This window comes from Cucurbitaria berberidis, assembly GCF_010015615.1.
Source record: "Cucurbitaria berberidis CBS 394.84 unplaced genomic scaffold K460scaffold_2, whole genome shotgun sequence".
NCBI lineage: Eukaryota > Fungi > Ascomycota > Dothideomycetes > Pleosporales > Cucurbitariaceae > Cucurbitaria > Cucurbitaria berberidis.
This window is the reverse complement of record NW_024468936.1, coordinates 2,170,104-2,193,086: the sequence shown is the minus strand read 5'-3', so window position 1 is coordinate 2,193,086 and position 22,983 is coordinate 2,170,104. Positions and strand designations below refer to the sequence as shown.

The following is a 22,983-nucleotide window of genomic DNA, read 5'->3' as shown; positions in this document are numbered from 1 at the left end:
CCCGATTGTATTATTCCCCTAATACCAAGTTTGGGCACCGATTTTCTCTCCCGGCCGCCTCGTCGAGGCGCTACCTCACTGATATAAAGACGGAAGGTCTCAAGTTCTCTGCTATGAACAGGAAGTTGAAGAGGTCGAAGATGATGATGAATGGGTCGGAATTGGTGAGACGGTAGTACTAGAGTCAAGTCTTTTGCTCCGAGTTCCCCTCTCCACTACGCGTTGCGAATAAGTACTGGAGATATATGCACACACATATCGTAAGATCAATTTTGGTACTGTCCGACATTGCGTTAGCTTTGCTGCTCTCAATGAGTCAAATATAGAGCATTGTCTTACTTTTTGGCTATTGAGCCCTTCCTCCGCAACTCATTCCCTGGGCCAACTTCTCAGACGCTGAGACGCTGCTGCTGCCTATATGCTTGCAATACCTTGAGTAACAAGCATGCGATATCGTGATAGATCCTGAACGCCATGTCAAAAGCCGGTAAATCGCTTACGCCAAAAGATCAGCGACGTTCATGGGCATCTCATCAATCTGAGTGGAATAGTACACTGCATGTGGTTAGCTATCTGCTAGTAATTGACGCACGATTGGTCTTACGCTCAATGTCGCGAAGAATGCGAACGTCGTCTTGGGTGACAAAGTTGATGGCGACGCCCTTGCGTCCAAACCGACCACTTCGACCAATTCTGTGGATATAGTTCTCACGATTTGAGGGAAGGTCGTAGTTGATAACGAGTGAGACTTGCTGGACATCAATTCCACGCGCCCAGACGTCTGTCGAGATTAAGACGCGCGAGTTGGCCTGGCGGAAGTCCTGCATAATGCTGTCGCGTTCTCTCTGCGGCATATCGCCATGCATTGAAGACACGGTGAAGTTAGCCTCGCGCATCTTGTCTGTAAGCCAGTCGACCTTGCGGCGCGTGTTGCAGAAGATAACGGCTTGTGTAATGGTGAGTGTGTCGTAGAGATCGCAGAGTGTGTCAAATTTCCACTCCTCCTTTTCAATGGCAATGAAGTACTGCTTGAGGCCCTCGAGGGTCAACTCGTCACGCTTTACCAGGATGCGCACCGGATCCGTCATGAATTTGGTCGTCATCTCCAGAACATCGTAGGGGAGGGTAGCTGAGACGACGACAACTTGTGTGGCGGGCGGGAGGTAGCGGTAGACATCATAGATCTGCTCACGGAAACCGCGATTGAGCAGCTCGTCGGCCTCGTCGAGGACGAGCATTTTGATGTTGCGCGTGCGCAGGTTGCGGCGGCGGATCATATCAGCGACACGTCCTGGAGTTCCTGATACCACGTGCTGGCCGTAGTCGAGCTTGCGGATGTCCTCGCCGACGTTCGTTCCACCAATGCAAGCATGGCATTGCACGTTCATGTAGTCGCCGAGGCCCATGATGACGGACTGGATCTGTGTCGCGAGTTCACGCGTAGGGGAAAGGACGAGCGCTGGACACACGATTAGCATGGAGACGGGCGCATGTGCAGAAGACTACCCACCCTGCGTCTCGCGTACCGCCGTGTCGATGACCTGGAGGATGGAGATGGAGAAGGTGGCCGTCTTTCCCGTGCCGGACTGGGCCTGGGCGATGGTGTCGCGGCCCTTGCAGACTTGCACAATAGCACGCGACTGCACAGCTGAGGGCGATTCGTAGCCATAGGCGTAGATGCCGCGCAGCAGGTTCTCTTTCAGGTGCATGGCCTCGAAGGTAGGCGCCACCGTCACCTCCTTGGAGGTGCTAAACTCCATCTTGTCGTCAGCATTGCGGTCGATTCCGTCGGCCATGTTGAGCGTCGGCGCGTAGGCGTATGTCTTCGTCTTCGTTGTGGATATGGGGTTTAGTAGAAGAGTGGATGAGCGGCGCGACAAAGTTTAGGACCATGTCGGCAAAACTATTCGGCCTAGCGTGGTATCGATTTATCTGGCCGCGCCCGAGCTTCGTGACTTCGCGCTCGACTACGCCAACGCAAACACCAACGCCTCCAAAGGTCAGCACACGCACTGCTTGACCATTACACTATACACAAGACTCATAGTTATCACAGGCGACCGCAATCATGCTCTTGGAAGACCAGCGCCAGCTGCACGAGGATCTGGAGCGCCTCGAGGACGCCATCGCCGAGCGCCTTCTCGAAGACCCACCGCACGTAGGTATCTTCATGACTGCACCATCGCGTTCCCATTACTGATCGCTAGACAGATTCGCAACCGCCTCGCACGCGACCATGACATGGCACGCTTCCTCGAACAGATTGAGAGTCAGTCGAACCGCCTACTCCCCATTTACCAGGATGTCGACGGCGCCAAGGAGGACGAGGTGCGCGCCCTCACCCACGGCGATCCCATGGAGTCGTTCATGCGCGAGATCGCTTCCATTAAAGAATTCCACGCCCGCTACCCGAACGAGCCTGTCGAAAATCTGGAGAAGGCCTACAAGAAGCGCTCGCCCGAAGATCAGGATCAGTCGGTTGCCGTCATCGACTCCATGTTCACGGGGGAGGAGGGCTTCGGGCGCTTCTTTGACCTGACCACACTGCACGAGCAGTACCTGAACCTTCCCGTTCACGCGCACGCGCGCCGCCTGACCTATCTGCAGTATCTCGATCTGTTTGATGTCTTCACCCCCCCGCAAGGCAACATCCGCCGCGACCAGAAGAAGTCGGAAGCCTACTTTCACTATCTAAAGGCGCTACAAGACTACCTTGAGGGCTTTATGCGACGGACTAAACCCCTAGAGAATTTGGACAAGCTCTTCGCGAATTTTGACAAAGAGTTCGTCGAGCTCTGGGAAAAGGACCAAGTGCCAGGATGGGAGAAAAACGTGTCGGCATCTACGGCAGCGAACGGCGAGGCCCAGCCCGAGGGCATCTGGTGCTCGGCTTGCAGGAAGAGCTTTTCGAAAGAGACCGTCTACGAGGCTCACTTGACGGGCAAGAAGCACAAGAAGGCTGTACAGGAAAGTCAAGGTGCCTCGGCGGACAAGACGACTGCCAAGACAAATGATGCTTCAACAGATATCCAACGCTTCAAAGAGCGAGCAGTGGCCGAGCGAGAGTTCCGGATAAGGAGGCTTGCTGCGGCTATGCAGACAGAGCGTGGCGACACCAAGGTCAACGTCGAGCGGAAGCAGGGCATGACTGAGCGCGAGCGGCAACAAGAGCTGGAACAACTGTACTCTGAAACGCCAGACAATGGTGCTAACGACGAGGACAACGAGTCCGACGTCGAGGATAAGATCTCCAATCCGCTCAAGCTTCCGCTCGCTTGGGATGGCAAACCCATTCCCTTCTGGCTCTGGAAACTGCATGGTCTTGGCGTCGAGTTCCCTTGCGAGGTTTGCGGTAATTTCGTGTACATGGGCAGGCGCGCTTTCGACAAGCACTTCAACGAGCCGCGCCATATTCACGGTCTGAAGTGTCTCGGCATCACCAACACATCATTGTTCCGAGAAATCACGAGTATTCAGGAAGCTGAGTCTCTGTGGAGGAAGATCCAGAAAGACAAGAAGAAAGAGAAAACCCTTGCCGAGAACGTGGTGGAGATGGAGGATAACGAGGGCAACGTCATGCCGGAGAAGGTTTATAGGGACTTGGCTGCTGCAGGCATGCTATGAGCGACTGCTGGTTGCCAACAGCCACCTAACCGAGGAGGCCCCTTTCCAGCACCAGCGACAACTGGTCGCCCTATCTTGCTACTCGAACGATTAGTCGATTCGAGGTTATTGCAAACACAGTGCTGCATTTGCGGCTACATATCATGGGAGTTGGAACGACTGGGAGCATTTCAAGTAAGTCAAGTTGCATACACTTCGCGCGCCGGTGCTGCCACACCGTGCATTGTGCGATAGCTTCTTAGACAGAACTAACCAGGTAGGGCTATCTGCATACACCTGGCGTTTGGCGTGGGCAAAATGCAGATTTCATCTGCCATGTAGAACGTTTTGTAAGATAATACCCAATCATCACAATTTGCGGAGTTTGACCTCCCTTGTTCAAATGATAAAACAATATGTTGAAATCTCCCTGTCCACAGCCCACTCTACCGTTTCCTCGTGAACGGGTGAAAGGACGTCAAGAGGAGCAAACTTTTACAGTGACTGTAAAGGCGCTATGTAGCCTACGCATTGCTACTGGGTGTGAATACTAATCGACCTGCCGTTCTTCACTTCGTGCTTGGGCTTGATGCCCACAAATTTGTTCGCGCTGAATCGGTTTACGTAGAGTGGGTATCTGCTCCACCGCCGACTACTACCCAGAGCATGGGCCGATCAGGCCAGGGAATGGAAGATGGTGGTTGAGTTTCCGGTTAGCGTTGCCCCGCTGAAACCTCCAAAGTTGTGCAACACAAACGTCGGCTCTAAATTAGGTAAGACCCGCCGACTCATTCCAAGCGGGCAGAATATCCATACAAGATCCAGATCCATGGTTCAAGGCAACAGCATCTACCATCTGGAATCGCATTTCCACACAACATCTTACGACCCAGGGTACGTACGATGGCTTCCCTGACGAACGGGCAGTCCAAACACGACGACACATCGTCAATCGGATCCCGCTTATTCTCGGTCGCCAAACCGCCCTCGCTAGATGAATTCAAGAAGCTCACGACTGAATCTAAATTGGTTCACTATCCCCTTGCTAGCTCCATAACAGCCAACGTACCTATTTACGAACTTCCTGCCTACTCTTCACTGAGTCCACAACAGCACGCTGCCCTTCAGGATGAGTGGTACCATATCCTTCTTTCTGGCCCCGGCGTGTTCGTCACGAAAGGCCTTTACAGTAACATAAGCTTGCTCGACACAGTAAATGAAGTATACAGCAATATCATCGCGGAAGAGAAGAAGCTAGCCGGTAAACGTGGCGATCATTTCGCTGGCTCAGGCGCAAATGACCGTATCTGGAATTCGTTCTCGAAGCATTGCCTGCAGGATCCGGTATCATTCTTGGAATATTACTCTAATCCATGGCTGCCGCTCATCTCGTCGGCATGGCTGGGTCCGCATCATCGACTGACTGCACAAGTCAACATCGTGAAGCCGACTGCAAAAGCACAGATCTCTCACCGAGACTACCACATCGGCTTCCAAGACAACAAGTCATGTGCAATGTTTCCGAAAGCACTACAAGTAGCTTCCCAGTTCCTCACTCTTCAGGGCGCTGTTGCACATTCAGACATGCCTCTCGAGAGCGGACCTACGCGACTACTGCCTTTTAGCCAAATGTTCGAGGAAGGGTACATGGCATACCGGACCCCCGAGTTTCAGAACTTCTTCCTGGAGAAGTATGTCTCGGTACCATTAGATACAGGAGATGGGCTCTTCTTCAATCCAGCGTTATTCCATGCTGCGGGACAGAACGACACGACAGATATTTTGCGCTCGGCAAACTTACTTCAGATCTCATCAGCGTTCGGTAAGCCCATGGAGATGATTGACACGTATCCGCTCGTCCAGATGACGTGGGACGCACTGGTGCAGGTTTACGAGAAGAATGGGCTGAGTGATGAGGTTAGGGCTTTCGTAGGTAACGTTGCAGAAGGTTATCCTTTCCCTACGAATCTGGATAGGAGAGTACCGGAGACGGCGGGCATGGCACCAGAGAGTGAACAAGAGCTATTGATCAAAGGGCTCGAGAATGGATGGGCGAAGGAACAATTGTTGGGTGAGCTCAAGAAGATGAAAGAGGATTCGAGAGCTTAATGTCTTCAAGCAATGATGGCAAACCACAGGTATGCGTCTAACAGCACAATGCTTTGTCGCATTACGAAAATTTTATTATCACTGCGCTGTATTCAAAGAACCAGAATGATTGCAGAACTCACATGAAACCCCACACCTCAAGTCTTTCACAGTAGCGCATCATGTTGCCAGCGGGCTCCAAACAGAAACAAACCAATGCACCCGCTGACCACAACGCCAACGCACTTGCGCCAACGCAAATTCTATCGCCAGCATACTCAACGCTACACTTCTGTACCACTCCAAAGCTTGCATCTCTCATATATAACTATGCCGCTAACATGCTACGTCCATCCCTCCCTCCTCCGAGCTATGTGCCGTCCCGATTCGCCACCAAACAAACTCAACATGTCCAATACTGCCTCACTAGAGAATGAGCTACGTCTGCTTGAAGAAGAGTGGAGAGCCGTCCGAAACAGAACATTCAAAACAACGGAACATGAAGTGGAACTTGGTGAGAGAATTCTCGAGATCAAGAAGGAGTTGATTGAAGCTAGCCACGACAAAGCAAAAGAGTCGCAAGATAAGGAGCAGCTGACGACTACTGAACAGAGCACAAGAGAGGAAGGAGAGGACAACTTGGATTGGGATAGCGACGATTTACACATATGTTTTGCGGGTAGGAAGAAAAGGTGAATAAGGACCCCCGACGTCACGGAACTACAATATAGAATACCCAACTTTAGAGTCATTTAATAAACTGTCCTAAAGCTGAATCTTCTTCCTTGTAGTTAGATGGCGGATTTCCCTGCCCGTGGGCACGTGAAACTGCAAGCTGACAAAGTCATTAGAACTACGGGCTCGGAGCAGTACAGGCAAAGGAGGTGGACAAATTGCTATCCAAGGCCTATCATTCAAGAGCGTGCAGTTTTGTAGGGATGGACCGTGGTACGGATTTTCTTAGGTCCTAGTTGGGGGCCCCATTTTTCAGGTTCTGTCCTAAAACGATGGAACGGGTAGGCATTTGCTAGCTTGCGTGGATATGGGTTACGTGCTAAGCTAGGGGGTTTGGGGCGTTTAGGCACGCTAGTGTGTCAGTCGCACGGGGTGCAACAATAAACGGTACCAGGGTACTTACTTCGCCGCGTCAAGTGAACGTGGCACTGAATTGAACAAGTGTTCTGAAGGTGCAACGCCAATCTATGTAGATACTAGTAAAATGCGAGAGAGCTACTCAAGAGATACTTTGGAAGCGCTCACACCCAGACGGTTCATGGTAGTTTGCGTATATATTGAGTATTAATTTAACAAATATATTTAACATTTTAGGATAAGCGTTTAAAAGCAATGCTCGGCTCTTGTACTAGTTTCTGACTATTTGCCCTTTGCAACTAGTAACAGTCCAAGTATAACACTTCACGCGTGAATGGGGTTCCTCAGGCCCCAACCTGTCTACATTACATCAAAGCGCGGTGATTGAGTTTGGTAACTGAATTCCTACTTATCTACCTAATTTATAGCATGATATGATGCTGACTGCCCCCATATGCACACGGAGAGAAAGCGTTCAATGTATGCCGGTTCATCTCTGCTGGTCTCATGAATTTCACCCAACTTGCATCCCTCAGATATCTTCTATTATTCCTGTTAGACTTTAAATGCCTGATTAGTCGTGTAGGCGCTGTTTGCAAATATCATGGAATGTTCGTCCACAGCCTGGACAGTGACATGTTGGCGCAAACACCTCAAGGCACATACATAACCTGCCAACCTGCTCAGAAATTCTGGTCAACGACCTCAATATTCGCGCAGCTACCTACAATACCAAGCAAATACCTTGTTGGACTATCTGCCTGTATTTCCATACTTTCTCCTTGTAACTGGACATTGCTTTGAACCCTCCTAGAGCAACAAGTCCCTGCGTCATCTCCCAGTAGAATTTCTATAAAAATACCACGCTCCAACATCCTCACCATCGCAAAGCATCATCAGGTCTACTCCCTCACGCAGAATCCGAATGGCAGCCAACACACCCGACAACCTCCTCAAGCTTGCTTCCGAGCTCTCCAATCTCGGCGCCGAACTGGCTGCAGTCGGTGGCAAGCTCGCATCAGCTGCTACATTACTCGAGCAGGAAGCTGCGAATGTTGCGTTGGAAAATTCTAAGCGGTGGGGCGTGGACGTGCAGGTCGCTGTGAGAGCGGGACCGTATGGAACGCCGGGAAGTTTTATCGAGGTGAAGAAGTAGGGAGATGGCAGGGGAAAGAAAGTACCAAAAACGGGGCAGGTGGAAGGGAATTTAGCGAGCGTGTCACGACGAGAGGTGTGAGAAGATGTAGTTCTAGTAACTGTAACGATAGAAGGGAATTTTTGGCGTTTTTGTACTTTCTTTACAAGAAGACACAGGAAAACTTTCATGATGTACGGAAGACATTGCCAGCATTGAAGAAAAGTCCGGCTTCCCAGTTTGCCCTATTCAGCCGCAGCTGCAGGAAGTACCCCAACCTTGACCCACGCATCACGAATCGCGTTTTTGACCGAAGCATCAGCAGCAAAAGCAGCCCCTGCAATCTCAACAGTCACCTTTGCGAAAGTCTTGAAATCGCACTGAAACGGAATTTTCCCAGACGTCATCGTCTTATACCACACCTTGCCCGCCTTCTCCCACGAGTTACCCCCGAGAGACTTTGCAGCCAGGTAAAAAGCATGATTCGGGATTCCAGAGTTGATATGAACGCCTTCATTATCCCCAGGTCCTTTGAAGATGTTGTCCATGTGCTTTGGCTGGGGATCAGTTCCAAACACCGGGTCATCAGTGTAGGCCTTCCCGGCTTTCAAACTGCGCAAGGCCGACCCGGTGAATGCGACAGGGAAGAGCGTCTGTCCGAGGATCCAGTCTGCGTCTTCCACAGTCTGTCGCATGTGCCATTGCTCCACCATGGAGCCGAAGACATCGGCGCAGGACTCGTTCAATGCGCCAGACTGCGACTGGTACTTGAGCGGCGACGTGTACTGGACAAAGCCATGGCTTAGTTCGTGGGCAATTACATCGAGCGAATCTGTGAGGTAGTCGAAGGTAATATGATCACCGTCACCGAAAACCATGCGTTTGGCGTCACCGTCCCAGTACGCATTGTTGTAGCCGGCTGGCGTGTCTTTCGGCTTGTAATGAACGCTGCCGATAAGGGCCAGCCCTTTGTCATCAAGCGAGTTGCGGCCAAAGACTCGGGAGAAGAAGTCGTGCGTGATCTTGAATCCGTCGTAGCAGTTGTTGATCTGGCGATCCTTGATGCGCGCCTGCCCTTCCGACCTGACCAGCGTTCCAGGGAGATCACCAGTTTCTTTGCAATCGTAGATCTTCCTCTGCACTGGTGCTGCTACATCAGCGTCTGCAGTTATCAGAGTTTGCTGACTCGCTTCGTGTTCTTTGATAGCGCCCTCCTTAGGGTCAGCGATTGCACTGAGAATGTATTCGGGGATGAAACCTGTCCCGGTGGAGGGAGAACTGACATGAGCTCCAGTGTATAGCTCATGACGGTGTTCGGCATAAGACTGTACGTGTTGTAGTGTATGTTTACAGGAATGGCGAGATTCCTCCGCAATGGTATCAGAGCCAGCTATGGCCTCCAGGATGTACGGCGGCACGAAGCCGCAAATAGGCTGCTGTTGAATTTCCTCCATGATAGAGATGGACGGAGCTACGCAGAGGTGAGATCCCTCTTTCAATGAAAATCAGATCGGATTTAGCAAAATTTCAATGCAAGGCTGAAGAATATCGATGACACGCTATGGGAAGAAGTCCTGATAATTTCATATGTAGGCAGTCTGAATTTATATAGCACAGTTATCACAGGCCCAAGATCGAAGGCGCCGTAAGAGGAATTAAACTTCAGCTTTCATACTTGAGCTGTATGCAGCCGAGTCTGCTGACCCCATGGCTCTTCAGCTGGGCGTTCATCTGGACCATGAGCCTTCCACCTTGCGCGCAAAGGTTGTCCAATAAGGATGCAGAAGGCCGTGTTACCTTCCAATTGGGCTTGTGAAAAGGAGCACTCAACAGGAGCACACTATTGCCCTCCTATCTGCTGTTTATTGTGTGAGTAAGCTCACCTGCTCCGTAACTGCTGATTTGATGTTCCTTATCCTGGCCAAACTTGGCGTCAGCCGGCAGCTGGAAGCGTAAAAGCAAAACGATGCTTGGCAGCAAGCTACATTCCCCAGTCAGCACGGCAAAATCTTACCAGAGTGTACTGGTAAATTTAGATCTGGAATCGAACAGCTCGTACGGCTTTAGCACTTTAATCTTGGACTATATATGGTGGGGGCGTAAAATCGTCTATCAAGTCTTGATACCAGCGGTTTTGGAAATGCCTCAAAAAATGCCTCGGGATTTAGGTGACGACACAGCCAGGCTGGAAGGGGCTGAAGGGAGTGTGGAGCACCGGACTTGGGCTGAGGTCATGGAGACACCCACCGGAACTTACCGTTTCTTCAGTGACGTGGTAATCATCTACAGATCGTCGCTTAGGCTTCTGGCTATACTAATCGTATGATTATGAAGAATCTTCGAAAACAAAGGAAGGCATTATCGAATGACACTGATAGTACCGTTGTCCCTCTGGTAACTCTCTGGGTTTCGTCAGTTTACGCGTATGCATTCCGAGCCTTCAATCCTATTCAGAGAACGCTCGGGGGGTGGGGGTTGCACGACGAGGCAGCCTGGCTTCCAGTGTGGTCGGTGTGGAGTTGGTTCTCGAGTCTCCGCATGAGAACGGATTGTTAGCGCGCAGCGTCCTCCCTGATGTGGGGTGGGTCCTCGCAAGCCAAAGAGTTGAAAACTGTGTTGTAATTTCCGACCGTACCAGTCGCGAGGCGGACATTGTCATCGTATCGATTGTAGAAGAAGATGATCCTCCTCTCGCTATCAGACTGCAGGTCGGCACCGAAACGTGGTTCAGTCGGGTAATTCTAAGCTTGTCGTCAGTGTCGTTCGCGAAGCCTTGGTCGTGTACGAGGAGCAGTGTCGAGTGCTGGTTGACCAAGGAGCTATTGAGTCTTCGCAGTCGTAACGAAGATCGGTTTTTGGGAGTCTTCGGGGACCCACCAGAAGCCGATCGAGGAGAGGTGGGGATAGCACATATCTTTGGCGTATGATACGCCGTCGAGATACTCGCCTCTTGCCCCAGTGTCGTGTGCGAAGCCTTAGCCTTGTTCGTGCAGCAGGGCGCTGTTGAGGCTGCACTGTGGCAATAACGGATATCGGTTGTTGAGAGGCTTGACCATGTCTGAGTGGGAGACAGAACAGAGAGATCGAAAAAGCCCATGGTTCAAACGTACCATAAGCTATCGAGAAAAATGCCTCTGGGGCCAGTCAGAAGGCCTCTATTTGACTTGAAATCCTGGCATGCGCTGCCCCAAATGGTGTAGGACTAGGACTGGGATAGTCACTTCTACGCATGAGGCTATTGCTGCAGCCTCTAATGGCACCCCCGTGCGTTATTATGATTCATGGGTGGGGCTACATGAGAGCACTACTGAGTTTGCTTAATGATCGGCGGCAAGAGTGTAGGACTCGGTAACAGATACCTCCGCATCTGATGTCTTGAACCGAGCCCAAGCTCCACCCATGGCGAGATCGATATTTCATTGTATGGACCACGGGTGTTGCTGAGTCGGTCAAAGCCCCTCTTGGAAACGAGGACATGGTACTGGAGACGATTAGAAGACGACATGGAAAAGTAGAGAAGGAATTGCGAGCTTCATCATGGCCAAGCAACGAGTGAACGCTTGCATTCATATAGAGAGAAAGAGAGAGAGAGAGAGAGAATTTTTTTGCCAGGGAACCTGCTATTGACGCAAGAATTGAACTGGTAGTGTGAGTGAATGAAAGAAGCCGTGTTGGCAATATGATGAATTGGAAAGAGCCTCCCCTAGAAGCGCGAGCGCAAGCCGAACCATGGGTCGGGTGCAAAACATGGTGAAAGGATTTGCAGTACGCTACCAGGGGAAAGAGAGGAGGACTCGTGTACCGTTGGGCAGTCAAGCTCGAACGAGGAAGAACGTGTCTGCGTGAGAACGAGGGAAGGACCAATAAGTGGGATCTCGAAAGGGCATGATATAAAAGCCCGCCGTCCACGGTGCAAGTAATGTATTACACCTCACAACACACGCACTCGACTACACTGGGTATCTCAGCATCGTTAGCTAGGCCCACGGCATACTCTCGCGCAAGATGGAAATGGACGGAGATATGGCTCAGACCATGGATGACTACCTGAGGATGATGGTGATGCGCGCGAGCTCTGAGCAGGTGGAATACGCACTGGAGCAGCAAACGAGTCCGGATAACCCGTTCATGTCGCGGCGCCCTGGCCCTGGCAATGGTAAGTCAAGGTTCCGCTCCGCTCCGACGTCGCTCGGCCTGGGTTCGGCGAGGTGGTCGGGGTGCGGGAAGGAATTTGATCTGATAACCAGCCCTTCATCTGATAACCCTCCTCTCCCTCATTCGCCTTCGCGCCGGCCGGTACATGAACATGTCTGACGACGCTGGATACGCAGGTCTCACGCCCTCGTCCTCGGGCGACAATAGCAATGCTTCGCCCGCGCCCGCGCTCTCGCCGCTCCCTGTGCTAGACACGCCTGCAAATTCTGCGACGCGCCCCTCCAACAGAGGTGAGTGGAACCGCGCACAAGCACCCCATACCTACCCCATCAACCCAGCCGGCGGCGGCGCGCATTCGTTGCCTCGAGCAACACCAGTGTCGCCATCTGTGTCAATGGCAAGACGTCGTCTGCATCGCGTCGTCGACCGCCATTGGCGTGGCTCGCAGCAACCTGCTGGGCTTGCCATTGCCCTTGGCGATGTGCCGTCGTCTTGCCGTCGCATGCCGCCGCCGCCTCCTCCAACCCCATGGACCGACTCTCCGAACCGACAGATTCACTGACATGCTCTCCAGTCCTCGTCCCCCAGCAACCCAAAGCCGACACCATTCCTCCGCTCCGCTCCCGCATCTCTCCTCGAAGCTCCATCTCCACCGTGTCCTCGCCCGCGCCGAATGGCTCTGGCCCCTCCCGACCGGGTGGGGGCCCAACCGGCAGAAACTACGAAATCCCACCACGACCAAAGCCCGGCCGCAAGCCCGCAACAGACGAGCCCGCGTCCAAGCGAAAGGCGCAGAATCGCGAGTCGCAGCGCGCATTCCGCGCCCGCAAGGCGGCCAAGGTCAACGAGCTGACCATCCAGGTCGACCTAGCCGAGCAGGAGCATCGACGAAAGATCAACGATAAGCTGGTCGAGATCGACGCCCTGCACAATGATGTCCAGATGCTGCGTGACGCAAACAACGCTCTCAAGACTGAACGGGACTACTGGAAAGAGCAATTCCAATTGCTCAAGGACGGCAATACGTCTGCTACCATCCAGCAGGACATGCAAAACTCTTATCACAACCAGCCCATGCCTGTATTGTTCCAGATGGCCCCCCTCACCGGCCATAGCCACAACTCTCCCAACCGCAGGTCCATTGATAGCGCCCAGGCCTACGGAACGCCGAATACAACAGGCGCCATGGGCGGCTGCGACAGATGCGAGCCTGATAGCTGCGCATGCATAACTGAGATCGCAAACGACATGCACTTCCAGCAGCACGCCAATTTGACTCCCATGGAGGCTGTACCGCTCCCTCGCCGCAGCAATGGTGCGACGCCCATGACTGGCATTGAACAGACTGGACAAGCAAACTCGGATGATGAGTTCAAGGACCGAGAGATCGACTTCACCGCCAAGTTCCAGGCTCAACGTCCGGCAGCTTCGCTCATGCCATCGAATGAGATGGCCAAGATCCATGACTGCGGCTGGTGTGACAACAATCCCGAATACTGTCTCTGCAGGGACTCGACAGTCCGTCCCAATGGCGAGGATGACATGCCCCCGCTATCTCAGGTTACAAGCGGGTCGTCAATGGACGGCCTCAAATCGAGTTCAACCATGAGCGGACCAGGGAGCTGTGCTGACTGTCAGGCGAATCCCCGTCAACGGGCATGGTGTCAAAGAGTGGCACAACTGCGAGGCGAGGCAACCCCGCCCAGCTCACGGCCAAGCTCACGGCGCAACTCGAACAAGAGCAACACACCAGACGTACTGGAACCAAAGGTCGATTCACGCATTGATAACATCACGGCTTGCTCATCACCCGTCGTTGGCGAGCGCTCCATCGGCTGCAGCGAGGCTTTCAAACTGCTCGATGGCCGCGTGCCCATGGATGTCGACCACATGGACTGGAGGAATCTCAAGCCTGTGCCCGCTTCCGTCCCCCACGATGGCCGAAGGGATACGTTTACAATGGAGCCAGGCATGTACAGCGTCATGGAGCTAGATGCAAGCAGCATCCTCACTACACTCCAACACAGCAGACGCCCCCTCGAGCCTCGTCTATCCGATGGCCGCCTGGCACCTTTGATCCGAGAGGCAGAAGACAGGCGTCGCGCTACTCTTTCGCCCATGACGGTCGCCGAGGATCACGGTGGCATGCCCCCTGTGTCGTCGTTCAACATGGGACGATAGGTGTTGTTGTTGCATTCATTCAGTCATTGATACCCGTTAGACGATTTCTTTTCTACGCACCCATTCGGGTACAGGTTTTTAGTGCGCATGCATGTGCGTATGTACTTCTGCATTGCTTATGAGGGCACGGATTAGATGCACGGCTGCTTAATGGACCGCTGTGCACACATTGTTTTTTGGTGCATAGCATAAATGTCCACTCACGATTATGTATTATGTAATTCAATCCATTATGCATTGGAACGGAGTACCAGAGTCATGAATCCCGATCGTCTTGCTATTATTCAACTCTCTCTCGTTTATTTAACCCTCTCTCGTACTACCACAATCACTAGAGAGTATTGCGTCTAACCATCGACGACGCTAATGCAGTAAAGACGCCTGCAGCCCATCAGCCCAGTCTCAAAAGCTAGCTTCCGCTCGCCGAACCACGCCAGCATCGAACCACCGCTTCACCGCTCTGCAGGATTGACTCGCCCGCGCCCACTCTACGGACGCGCGTATTGGCACATGGCTAAAAGGTTTGCTAGACCATTGGATGGAGATCCTTCGGGGCAAAGGAAGCACTGTGAGTGGTGGTGAGTGGCTGCGATGTCGGATCTTATCTGATGATCTGATAAGAGTTTTCACGCTATTCTGAATTGAGGCCAGTGGCTGGATGGCCCTTGAGTCGGGTGTTTGAAAGCAGCATTCTTATTAGCTGGAGAATGTCAACATGGTTTCTCCGATGCTGAAAATTCTGTAGTAGCTTATTAGTCGTTTTCTCTCTCCATGCGGGGTTTTTATCAACTTTAGCCTTGTTTCATCGTTACCGTCTCAACTGAAGTAAACAGTCCTTGTTTGCCTGTGTACCCCACCACACTGCCAGGTCCCCTATTCTCTTCGTGGTTTAGACCTCCACTAGTGCTTCACTCGATCGGTTCCGTGATGAATTTAATCACCAGTCATTCTTCAATTCCTTCTAGTATTCGCGGAAGAGATACCTATCCATCGTTGAGCTAAGTGGAAAGTCCCATAGGATCAAGTATATGGAGATGACCAGCTTGTTCAGTGTCATGACGAATCTCAAAAATTGACGAGGAACATATATCGCTGGCTTTGTAGATTATCAAAGAGCTATCTATCACATCTCAATCACACTCTGTATAGCAACGAAAGGGGTAGTATTTAGTAAAAAGTATCTATAAGCGCTGATTGCAGCCGACTTTTCGCGCACAGCAAACATGAGGAATACATCCAGGAAAATATTGAACAAAGCGAGCGTAGAACCAAAAGCCCGCCCTCCGTCCCTCATCACATGGTTAATCGCACCATCTCAAGCAACTCAACTCTCCATCTAGTCTCCTGTTGCACATAATCTCCTTACACACCTCCACCCCACCTTGGAGCATTGAGAATAATACCCATCAAGCATCCAGAAATGATTCCAGCAACAGGCAGGGTGATGAACCAGCCCATGTAGATCCACGCAACCATGCGCCAGTTAATGGTCCGCCAAGTACCATTGCAGAGACCGACACCAACAGTAGCACCGGTGATGCATTGAGTGGTTGATACCGGGAGAGCAAGCTTCGTTGCGACGATAATAGTAACAGCAGCACCGAGTTCCATGGAGAACCCACGGGCTGGCGAGTGCAGTGTAATCTTGTTACCCAGCGCACGCATAATGTTATATCCGTACGTCCAGAGCCCGATAACGATACCAGCACCACCAAAGGCGAGGATCCAGAGAGGGACAGGGACCTTGGTGGAGATCTTGCCAGTGGACCAGATAAAGTAGATGGTTGTGTACGGACCAATGGCGTTGGACACGTCGTTGGCACCGTGGGCGAAAGAGGTGGTGGAGGCAGTCAAGATTTGGAGGAAGGAGTAGGTGTATTCGGCGCGGTTGTCGTAGTGCTCACCAGTGGCGTGAACCTTCTCAATGTCGCCAGACAGGAAATCGCGGTGACTTTGCATATCGACAACCTCTTGCTCGACACCGTGGAAGATGGCATACTTGATCCAGTAGAACGCGACGGCAGGCGTGTACCACGTACCGGGAGGAGGCTGCTTCTTGGGCTTGGAGAGCTGTTGATGGCCAGACGCTGTGACGGGAGCACCACGGACCGAGGGGATGGGGCTAATGTCAGAATCAGCACCATCGCCCTCGGGCTTGACAGAATGGGCAGCACCCTTTTCGATGTCATCTGGTGCGACGTGGGCTTCGTTGGCGCGCTTCGCCTCGAGCTCCTCGGCGGTAAGATGGCCGGCGTAATAGTCTTTGATATGACCGGCGGTGACGCCCTCCGGGCGGACAGGAGGCTGGGGACGGCGGAGGAGCAGAGGGCCCTTGATGACTTCCCAAGCCTTCAGTTCCCAGTCATCCTTGATAATGCGGCGGTACAGAAAGGGGATGAAGAATGTAGCAATAATGAGAGCAACCACGCCGCCAACACCAAAGGCAACACCAACAGCCTGCCCGTCAGTGAGCTTGATCTTAGCAGAGCCACCCTTCCAGACAATGAGTAGAGCCAAGAGGAAAGCAGTGATGAAGAAGTAGATCGGGACCATGATGAAGGCCTTCATCACAGGGTTCTTCCGACGCATGACACCGTACTTAGTGATCAAGAAGATGATAGCACCGAAACCACCAGCGATACCAGGAGCGATACCCCAGGCAGCGAAAACCTGAGAGACACCCTTGAACGACCAATTGACACCTTTGGGCCCAGAAGCGGCAATACCAACACCGATGACGCCGCCCATAATGGAATGAGTAGTCGAGACAGGCATAGTAAACCTGGTGGCGATGGTGAGATAGGTAGCCGAGCCGACAATGGCGCACACCATGCCGAGCATGAGCACAGAAGGGTCCTGCTCGAATAACTTTGTGGAGATGACCTTGGTACGAATGGTATCTGTGACACGGGAGCCGACAAGCATAGCACCAGCGAACTCCATAACGGAAGCGATGCACATGGCTTGCTTAAGGGTAAGCGACCGTGAAGCGACCGAAGTCGCGAAGGAGTTGGCTACATCGTTGGCACCTGGGAGAGTTAGTCGGTACTACAGAGAATCGTAGCATAGAAATTCATCATCATAAAGTATGTGTTGAAGCTTTCCAAGTCAAGCCCAGTCTGTAAAGCTACTCGAAGCACTCAAGGGGTGTGACGGAAGCGAGGTGGTAACGAGATGGACATACCAATGTTCCACGCATCGAGGAACGCGAAGATGGTGCCGATGGCAAAGAGGTAGTCGAACTGTCCAAGGGCTGGCATCTTGCAGTTGTTGGTCCTTTTCCTGTCAGGGGCCCGGTCGACTGGTTAGTCTGGTCGAGTGCTTGATTGCTTGCAGTATCAGAGAAGGGAAGAAAATAGACGTGGAACAGGATATATACCACTCAGCCCACCACACGTGCATCTATCATCATCTTCGCAGCCCAAACCCAGACGCTAGGATTCGACCATTCCATCCAACCACAGTCCACATTGCTTTCATGTGCGCCATGTGTTCCTATCCTAGGTAAGCAAAATCCGAGAGAGCCATGCAAGCGAAGGCAAACACCCTTGGCATCTTGGAATTATCAGTTGCCACCAATATTCATCAGTTTGTTGGTCTTCGAAGAAGATTGTGGTAACCATTTCGGTGGCTCCGCCGGCAAGGATGATGTTTCGACTTGGCGCCAAGTCTGGCCAAAAGTTAGTCTCCGCCCTGGCCAAGCTCGGTAGCAGGTCGCTGCAAGGAACGACAGGAACCAATAGGAGCTAGCAACAAAGGCACGCTGCTGTCGTGATAGTCCTGTGTGGTTTTGAGTGTTGACGAGGAGGATGGCGGAAACCGGACGTCCAAGAATGCCCCAGAGAATTGGCTATTTAGTTTTGTGCCGACTTCCGCCTTTGCCATGTCTGCCTCTCTACGCCTTGCGCTGTCTGGGTCCTGAGTGGCTTATATCCATACAAAACCAAATGTTGTGGAGGACGTCCACAAGGGCATACCATTTCCCACGAGAGTTAAGACGGCGACAAAATCTCTTTCTTATTGATCGTACGATAGAGTTCAGAAGAGCACGCGAGCAGCTGCATGTTAGCTGCTACATAAAATACTAGCAGCAGCGGCGGTAGCAGCAGAAGGTACAAGGGTAGTGCTCTTTTCCTCTAGAACTATAAAGGTTTCCAACAACGTCCTTGACAAAGAAGGCGATGCAACTGATGGTCGATATGGATGATTGAGCCTACTCGACAAAAGTTTAGCCTATGAGATCAGAACGAAGCAGATGAGAACTGTGAAAACTAGACAAGATCGTTGCAGCTAGTCCAATAGAGGTGTGTTTGACCGACTGGGCTAGAATTACTGAGCTGAGAGTGGTTGCTGAAGATAGATGTAGACGGAGCACGCGATGGAAATAGCTGGACTGGAAACACCGAGGAACCTATTATCGATCAATGAGAGTGGAGGAACTTCCCACGTGCAGTTGGTATGAAGCCATGGGCATGTAAAGGTGACATTGCACTTTAGCTGCCAATTTCCATGCTGCCTTGTCATAGAGGCACGCTTGGTGGATACTGAACGGAAAAGGATCGCCAAGGTATGATATCTGACCACCAGGTGGGTCGGCGCAACCCAGCCTAGGCGTATTAACACATCTCATGTATATGAGGGGTTACCGAACTATCGGCTGTTTTCGTGATATCGTGGTATTTTGTTCTCAGATCAAGTTGACTTTTGATCAGGTCGTAGGTTGCATCCTGTGTATAGCCACATGACACGTGTCAGGTTTAGATTACCCTTCTGTCACCAGTGTCAATATACAGCGGTCGATCTGATTGATTTGAAATCACAGGAAGTTGTTGAAGACCTGGCTCTTGGTTTCTTGGACCCTGGTTCCATTCAGACGGCTCGACTAACTCAGCCCTGAGGGGCTCTAGCGGCGAAGTGGGTTTGCCAATGGCTTCTAGAAGCTGTAGGTCTGCGATGCGTGAGGAGGATCATTACTAGCTTGCGTTCGATGTCCTGGACAGCTTGACTATAGTGACGTTGAGCTTGGTGCAAAATGACGGTGGCGAATGAGCACAGCCTGTGTCAGCGTTCCATGTTAGCAATTAAGTGAAAATGAATATGGTTGTTATGTCGTACATCGCAAGATCCAGGTAGTAGACCTGAGGCTTTTATAAGACGCTGACAACCTAGTTGTTGTCCTTGATTCTAGCAAGGATGGAAAGCAAAACTGTAAGGAAATTCTTACTTTGTCTGAACCGTACACCTCTTGTACCCTCACCCAACGCTTATATTATTCATGGTACCAATGGGAAGAGGAGATTGTACATTGCTAACTCAAGCCACCAACGGTCCTTCCCTTATCTCTTGATCTCCTGATGGTTCGCACCGTCTTGCAGCGTGCTTCGTTTGCCATCAAAGCCGATATGCGCTGAGACGATAAGACCCGCTGCGTCGAGCACAGGTCATGAAAGGGCATCGACACGTTTCGCTGAGATCTGACGATGAAGAGGATGAGGAGTCCCGCGACTGGAGAGGCTAGTCGAAAGCGGACCTAAGTGGAAATGGCGCACGGCCGAAACGCGAAGACGCGCCCGCCATTTTCAACGCGTCTCCCCTGACGACCCTCATTATTCGACCCCTCACGATCCGCAACCAACAACCCACGCACAACACACAATGGCGGACAGGCAATCGGCATACACAGTCAGTCTCTTTGGAGGCCAAGAGAGCGAAGGTGGCCAGGATGCGGCTGCCCCCTCGCGCGTCCAGCAGGCGCTGGTCGACTTCATCATGGAGTTCACTCTCGACAACATCTTTGTCTACAGGTGCGCCACATGAGATGACGAATCGAAAATGCGCAAATGCTCACGCCTGAATAGAGATCAGATCCGCGAAAACGTGCTTTTAAAGCAGTACTACTGTGATATCGACATGGCTCACCTTATAAACTACAACGATGGCGAGCTCGCGCACAACCTGAAGCAGAACCCGGCTGAGATCGTACCTCTAGTGTGTAGCCCGAGCATCCGCACATGCTTCCTTGCTGACCCGATATAGTTTGAGGCAGCTCTCAAGATATGCACACAGCGGATCGTCTACCCCTCCCAGAAGAACATCAAGCTTCCCGAGCACCAGCTGCTTCTTCATTCCTCCGCAACCGAGCTCTCAATCCGCGATCTTACTGCAAATAATGTATCGCAACTTGTCCGCATACCCGGCATCGTCATCGGCGCCTCCACTCTCTCCTCAAAATCCACTGCTCTTGCTGTCCGATGTCGAAACTGCCAGCACGAGCAGATGCTACCCGTGTCAGGCGGCTTCTCAGGCGTTTCCCTTCCGAGAACGTGTGGGAGGCTACGAGGTGAGGGTGAAGGTGGCGATCAATGTCCACTGGATCCCTACTATGTCATGCACGAGCGCTGCCAGTTCATCGACCAGCAAGTGCTCAAGCTGCAGGAAGCGCCTGATCAGGTACCAGTCGGTGAGCTGCCGCGCCACATCATGATCTCAGCGGATCGCTATCTGGCGAACCGAGTTGTGCCCGGTACGCGATGCACCGTCATGGGCATCTTCTCCATATACCAGCAAAAGGGCAACAAGCGGTCCGGAAGCGCTGCGGTCGCGATTCGCAATCCCTATATCCGCGCCGTCGGCATCAAAACCGATGTCGATCATACCCAAAAGGGCGGCGCCGTATTTACCGAGGAGGAAGAGCAGGAGTTCTTAGAGATGAGTAGGAGACCTGACATTTACGACGTCTTTGCCAGGTGCATCGCTCCTTCTATTTACGGAAACGAGGACATCAAGAAAGCCATTGCTTGCTTACTGATGGGTGGGTCAAAGAAGATTCTGCCGGACGGTATGAAGCTCCGAGGTGACATCAACGTGCTTCTTCTCGGTGATCCCGGTACCGCGAAATCCCAACTTCTTAAGTTTGTGGAAAAAGTCTCTCCCATCGCCATCTACACATCCGGTAAAGGATCCTCAGCAGCTGGGTTGACAGCCTCCGTTCAGCGCGATCACACTACACGAGAGTTCTACCTCGAAGGCGGTGCCATGGTCCTAGCCGATGGTGGCGTGGTTTGCATTGACGAATTCGATAAGATGAGGGACGAGGATCGAGTTGCAATCCATGAAGCTATGGAACAACAAACCATCTCAATTGCGAAAGCAGGTATCACCACCATTCTCAACTCGCGGACATCGGTCCTTGCAGCTGCCAACCCAATCTTTGGGCGTTATGATGACATGAAAACGCCTGGAGAGAATATTGACTTCCAGACTACTATTTTGTCACGTTTTGACATGATCTTCATCGTGCGTGACGAGCACGATCGTGGCCGTGATGAGCGGATGGCCAAGCACGTCATGGGCATCGCCATGGGCGGCCGTGGCGTCGAGGAGACTGTGCAAGCAGAGATTCCCATCGAAAAGATGAAGCGCTACATCACTTACTGCCGGCAGAAGTGCGCACCACGTCTTTCGCCCGAGGCTGCAGAGAAGCTTTCCTCGCATTTCGTTAGCATTAGGCGGCAAGTCCACGCTTCGGAAATGAACGCCAACCAACGATCCAGCATTCCGATTACCGTCCGCCAATTGGAAGCTATCATTCGTATCACTGAATCACTTGCGAAGCTGTCGTTGGCCCCTATCGCGGATGAGAAACACGTGGATGAGGCGATACGCCTCTTCCTTGCATCGACCATGGATGCGGTCAACCAAGGCGGTGGTCAAGGGTCAAAGGAGTTGATGGATGAAACAAACAAAGTGGAGGAAGAATTGCGCCGACGTATGCCCATCGGCTGGCAAGTCAACCTGTCGACGCTTAAGCGCGAGATGGTGGATGGGAAGGGGTACTCGGAACAAGCTCTCGCTCGAGCATTGCACGTCATGAACGCTCGGGAAACGATAAGATGGCGGCATGGCGGCAGCGTTGTTTTCCGAGCAAGTGCATAGAAGAGCGCTCCAAGGCTTTAGGTATGATGCGATGGCGTTTGGGTTGGTGGTCCTTGGATAACGGAGCACGAGTACAATATTCAGAAGCTATGAGGCATGGGACGTCACATAGTGTCGTATGATGAGATGAGGTATGCATAGCACGCTGGCGTCAAGGATTCTGTACAAGCGCGTCTACTGTCTAGATGATAAAATCTAAATCTCTTGCATGTATGCGCCTGTGATTAGCGTTTTCTTTGTGACTTTCTTACCCGCACCTCAGCCTCCACACCCTCTTCTTGAAGTCAATTATCTTAAAACAACAATGCTGCATTCAAGTACTAAATGAACAAGCACTGAGCAATAGAAGGCAACATCAATAGATGATCGATTGGCGTTCCACCGCGGCTTGTTATTTACGAGGTTATATCAGCTATTTATAGAGCGGGGGCCGATTCGCGAATTGCACTCTCCCGCGTAGCTGACACGAGGCGGTATAACACACCCAAACAACGTTTGAGTGACAATACGACAAGTCAGATGCAAATGAGCTGGAAATAAGCCTGGCGGAGAAAGAACCAAGTTCATACTTTCGACTATCTAATATAGATGCCAATTCATCGTTTCCAGGTAGTCTTTGGGATGGCTTGTGACCCTGCACTAGGGTGTGCTCAAAGTGGGGCAAGCGCGAGATCCACGTTCGATCGCACTTCACCCTCCCCTTTGCCATCTTACCCTTGCAAACTCTCGGGCCCCAGTTAGTGTCGCCATTATCCATGTGCTTAGAGAGCGGGGGTAAGGCTCTAGGCGCGCCT

General features: G+C 51.9%; 9 protein-coding genes across 9 annotated transcripts; 6 read left to right on the top strand and 3 right to left on the bottom strand.

The window, feature by feature from the left end:
* Positions 1-496: 496 nt before the first annotated feature.
* Positions 497-1,796, bottom strand: K460DRAFT_280562 (ATP-dependent RNA helicase fal1; the record flags this gene model as incomplete). Its single annotated transcript, XM_040928417.1, has 3 exons — positions 497-555; positions 605-1,459; positions 1,511-1,796. The coding sequence occupies 3 exons, from the start codon at positions 1,794-1,796 to the stop codon at positions 497-499; spliced, it is 1,200 nt and encodes a 399-aa protein (XP_040790264.1).
* Positions 1,797-1,966: 170 nt separating this feature from the next.
* K460DRAFT_392979 (uncharacterized protein) lies at positions 1,967-3,982 on the top strand. The gene is made up of 3 exons (XM_040935918.1): positions 1,967-1,999; positions 2,057-2,158; positions 2,212-3,982. Exons 2-3 carry the CDS (start codon positions 2,069-2,071, stop codon positions 3,622-3,624), a joined length of 1,503 nt encoding a protein of 500 aa, XP_040790263.1. The 5' UTR covers positions 1,967-1,999; positions 2,057-2,068; the 3' UTR covers positions 3,625-3,982.
* A 426-nt stretch (positions 3,983-4,408) lies between these two features.
* Positions 4,409-5,844, top strand: K460DRAFT_363742 (phytanoyl-CoA dioxygenase-like protein). The gene has a single exon (XM_040932877.1). It carries the CDS (start codon positions 4,507-4,509, stop codon positions 5,710-5,712), a length of 1,206 nt encoding a protein of 401 aa, XP_040790262.1. The 5' UTR covers positions 4,409-4,506; the 3' UTR covers positions 5,713-5,844.
* Positions 5,845-7,708: 1,864 nt separating this feature from the next.
* Positions 7,709-7,939, top strand: K460DRAFT_281563 (uncharacterized protein; the record flags this gene model as incomplete). Its single annotated transcript, XM_040928499.1, has 1 exon — positions 7,709-7,939. The coding sequence occupies one exon, from the start codon at positions 7,709-7,711 to the stop codon at positions 7,937-7,939; it is 231 nt and encodes a 76-aa protein (XP_040790261.1).
* Positions 7,940-8,053: 114 nt separating this feature from the next.
* K460DRAFT_426496 (extracellular metalloprotease precursor) lies at positions 8,054-9,372 on the bottom strand (the record flags this gene model as incomplete). The annotated part of the gene is given in 3 exon segments (XM_040938253.1): positions 8,054-8,885; positions 9,002-9,059; positions 9,073-9,372. 3 exon segments carry the CDS (start codon positions 9,370-9,372, stop codon positions 8,164-8,166), a joined length of 1,080 nt encoding a protein of 359 aa, XP_040790260.1. The 3' UTR covers positions 8,054-8,163.
* Positions 9,373-10,070: 698 nt separating this feature from the next.
* Positions 10,071-10,845, top strand: K460DRAFT_352789 (uncharacterized protein; the record flags this gene model as incomplete). The annotated part of the gene is made up of 2 exons (XM_040931675.1): positions 10,071-10,238; positions 10,297-10,845. 2 exons carry the CDS (start codon positions 10,071-10,073, stop codon positions 10,843-10,845), a joined length of 717 nt encoding a protein of 238 aa, XP_040790259.1.
* A 1,561-nt stretch (positions 10,846-12,406) lies between these two features.
* Positions 12,407-14,525, top strand: K460DRAFT_363741 (uncharacterized protein). Its single transcript, XM_040932876.1, has one exon. It carries the CDS (start codon positions 12,602-12,604, stop codon positions 14,252-14,254), a length of 1,653 nt encoding a protein of 550 aa, XP_040790258.1. The 5' UTR covers positions 12,407-12,601; the 3' UTR covers positions 14,255-14,525.
* An 898-nt stretch (positions 14,526-15,423) lies between these two features.
* Positions 15,424-17,530, bottom strand: K460DRAFT_332951 (phosphate-repressible phosphate permease-like protein). Its single transcript, XM_040930861.1, has 2 exons — positions 17,439-17,530; positions 15,424-17,283 (listed from the first exon to the last, which is right to left on the bottom strand). The coding sequence occupies exons 1-2, from the start codon at positions 17,512-17,514 to the stop codon at positions 15,617-15,619; spliced, it is 1,743 nt and encodes a 580-aa protein (XP_040790257.1). The 5' UTR covers positions 17,515-17,530; the 3' UTR covers positions 15,424-15,616.
* A 2,127-nt stretch (positions 17,531-19,657) lies between these two features.
* On the top strand, positions 19,658-22,410 carry K460DRAFT_392975 (DNA replication licensing factor mcm5). The gene is made up of 3 exons (XM_040935917.1): positions 19,658-20,058; positions 20,113-20,242; positions 20,291-22,410. The coding sequence occupies exons 1-3, from the start codon at positions 19,910-19,912 to the stop codon at positions 22,187-22,189; spliced, it is 2,178 nt and encodes a 725-aa protein (XP_040790256.1). The 5' UTR covers positions 19,658-19,909; the 3' UTR covers positions 22,190-22,410.
* Positions 22,411-22,983: the final 573 nt, after the last annotated feature.

Bases quoted from the DNA above. Each gene is read 5' to 3' on its own strand.
- K460DRAFT_392979 (XM_040935918.1), top strand. From the start codon at position 2,069: ATGCTCTTGGAAGACCAGCGCCAGCTGCACGAGGATCTGGAGCGCCTC. The intron at 2,159-2,211 runs GTAGGTATCTTC...ATCGCTAGACAG, and splicing joins TTCTCGAAGACCCACCGCAC to ATTCGCAACCGCCTCGCACG.
- K460DRAFT_363741 (XM_040932876.1), top strand. From the start codon at position 12,602: ATGGACCGACTCTCCGAACCGACAGATTCACTGACATGCTCTCCAGTC.
- K460DRAFT_332951 (XM_040930861.1), bottom strand. From the start codon at position 17,514: ATGCCAGCCCTTGGACAGTTCGACTACCTCTTTGCCATCGGCACCATC. The intron at 17,284-17,438 runs GTATGTCCATCT...TAACTCTCCCAG, and splicing joins CCTCGATGCGTGGAACATTG to GTGCCAACGATGTAGCCAAC.
- K460DRAFT_392975 (XM_040935917.1), top strand. From the start codon at position 19,910: ATGGCGGACAGGCAATCGGCATACACAGTCAGTCTCTTTGGAGGCCAA. The intron at 20,059-20,112 runs GTGCGCCACATG...ACGCCTGAATAG, and splicing joins GACAACATCTTTGTCTACAG to AGATCAGATCCGCGAAAACG. The intron at 20,243-20,290 runs GTGTGTAGCCCG...GACCCGATATAG, and splicing joins CGGCTGAGATCGTACCTCTA to TTTGAGGCAGCTCTCAAGAT.
- K460DRAFT_363742 (XM_040932877.1), top strand. From the start codon at position 4,507: ATGGCTTCCCTGACGAACGGGCAGTCCAAACACGACGACACATCGTCA.